The sequence below is a fragment of the Cebus imitator genome, unplaced genomic scaffold (assembly GCF_001604975.1).
Source record: "Cebus imitator isolate Cc_AM_T3 unplaced genomic scaffold, Cebus_imitator-1.0 Scaffold132, whole genome shotgun sequence".
Classification (NCBI taxonomy): domain Eukaryota; kingdom Metazoa; phylum Chordata; class Mammalia; order Primates; family Cebidae; genus Cebus; species Cebus imitator.
Window position 1 is genome coordinate 1,575,766 of NW_016107447.1, and position 1,363 is coordinate 1,577,128.

Sequence of the window (1,363 nt, forward strand, 5' to 3'; positions counted from 1 at the left end):
CTTAGGCAGAATTCTCCTCTGAGCGATAAAGACAACATGCTTCCCACTGAACTTTTTCTCCAATTCGCGTACTAGCCGGACTTGGATTTTTTGGAAAGATTTTAGTTGAGGAACAGGAACAAAGATTATGATAGCTTTCCGGCCACCACCAACTTCAATTTCCTTGGCTGCCGTAATATTCAGCTCCCTGAGCTGAGCCTTGAGGTCCGAGTTCATCTCCAGCTCCAGAAGAGCCTGGGAGATGCCGGACTCGAACTCGTCTGGCTTCTCGCCATTGGGCTTCACGATCTTGGCGCTCGAACTGAACATGGCTTTCTCCTTGGCGAGCGCCGACTTAGGAAAAGACCCAAATCTCGCGAGAGCACGTCAAAATCCGGCGGCGGAAGGGAAGAGGCGGAAACGGCGCGAGGAGCAATGTAATTTCATTGTCTATAACTGAACTACACTTTGCTTTCAAACCTTAGTCTTCCTAGACTTTTTTGAATTTTTTAGGCAAATTTAATTATTATCATCATCCCAGGTTTTAATTTCCAAAAGTTATTCACTTTTGGATACTCAGGGCTTCAGTTTCTTCCCCCTTTCTTTCTCATTGTCCCATCTCCATTTCTCCTCCCTAAGTGTCATCTATAACATTTCAGGGCTTATATATCACTCTGTATCCAAAAAAAAAAAAAGAAGAAAGAAAGAAAGAAAGAGGTGTCTGGTCCTCACTGGCCTCTGCTTTGACCCCTTTCCTTCTTGGCTTCTTTCTGGCATAGCTTAGCCTCTCCGTAGGTACTCATCAGGCCTTCTACACTGGTACAGAATGAGGGACAATTCATTCCAAGTGGCCCTTGCATTGCTAACATGACCAGTACTGATGGCCGCAAGCCTGGCTATTGTCTCTCAAATAACCAAAAGCACTTGCCCACTCCTCAAAGGGAGACAATCAAATCTCCATCAACTCTTTCAATCATCTCCAGATATAAGCTCTAAAGTCCAATGGAATTTGCATTATATCCAAAGAATGCAAGGTTATTTGGGCATGCAGAAATCAATGTAGTACACCACTTTAACAAAGGACATAAGCACAAAACCAATATAATCAACTCAATAGACATAGAAAAAAAATTTGACAAAAATCTTTCACCTTTTTATGATTAAAACACCCCTCAAATTAAGAATAGAACGGAGCTTCCTTGACCCAAAAAAGCACATTGAAAAACCCACATATAACATCATACTTAATGGGAGAAATGAAAAAGTTTTCCTTTAAGATCAGGAACAAGACTATTTCCTGGTAAATTTTTCATCCGCTCCATATTTGAGTTCTATTTATTTTGCATTTCTATTATTATTTTTTTTTTTTTTTTTTTTTTTTTTT

At 40.4% G+C, this 1,363-nt stretch overlaps 1 protein-coding gene across 1 annotated transcript; it reads right to left on the minus strand.

The window, feature by feature from the left end:
* Positions 1 to 6: 6 nt before the first annotated feature.
* Positions 7 to 388, minus strand: LOC108312973 (40S ribosomal protein S7-like; the record flags this gene model as incomplete). The annotated part of the gene is made up of 1 exon (XM_037742980.1): positions 7 to 388. A coding segment is annotated over exon 1 (303 nt), but the record flags the coding sequence as incomplete, so codon positions are not given.
* Between the last annotated feature and the right edge of the window lie 975 nt (positions 389 to 1,363).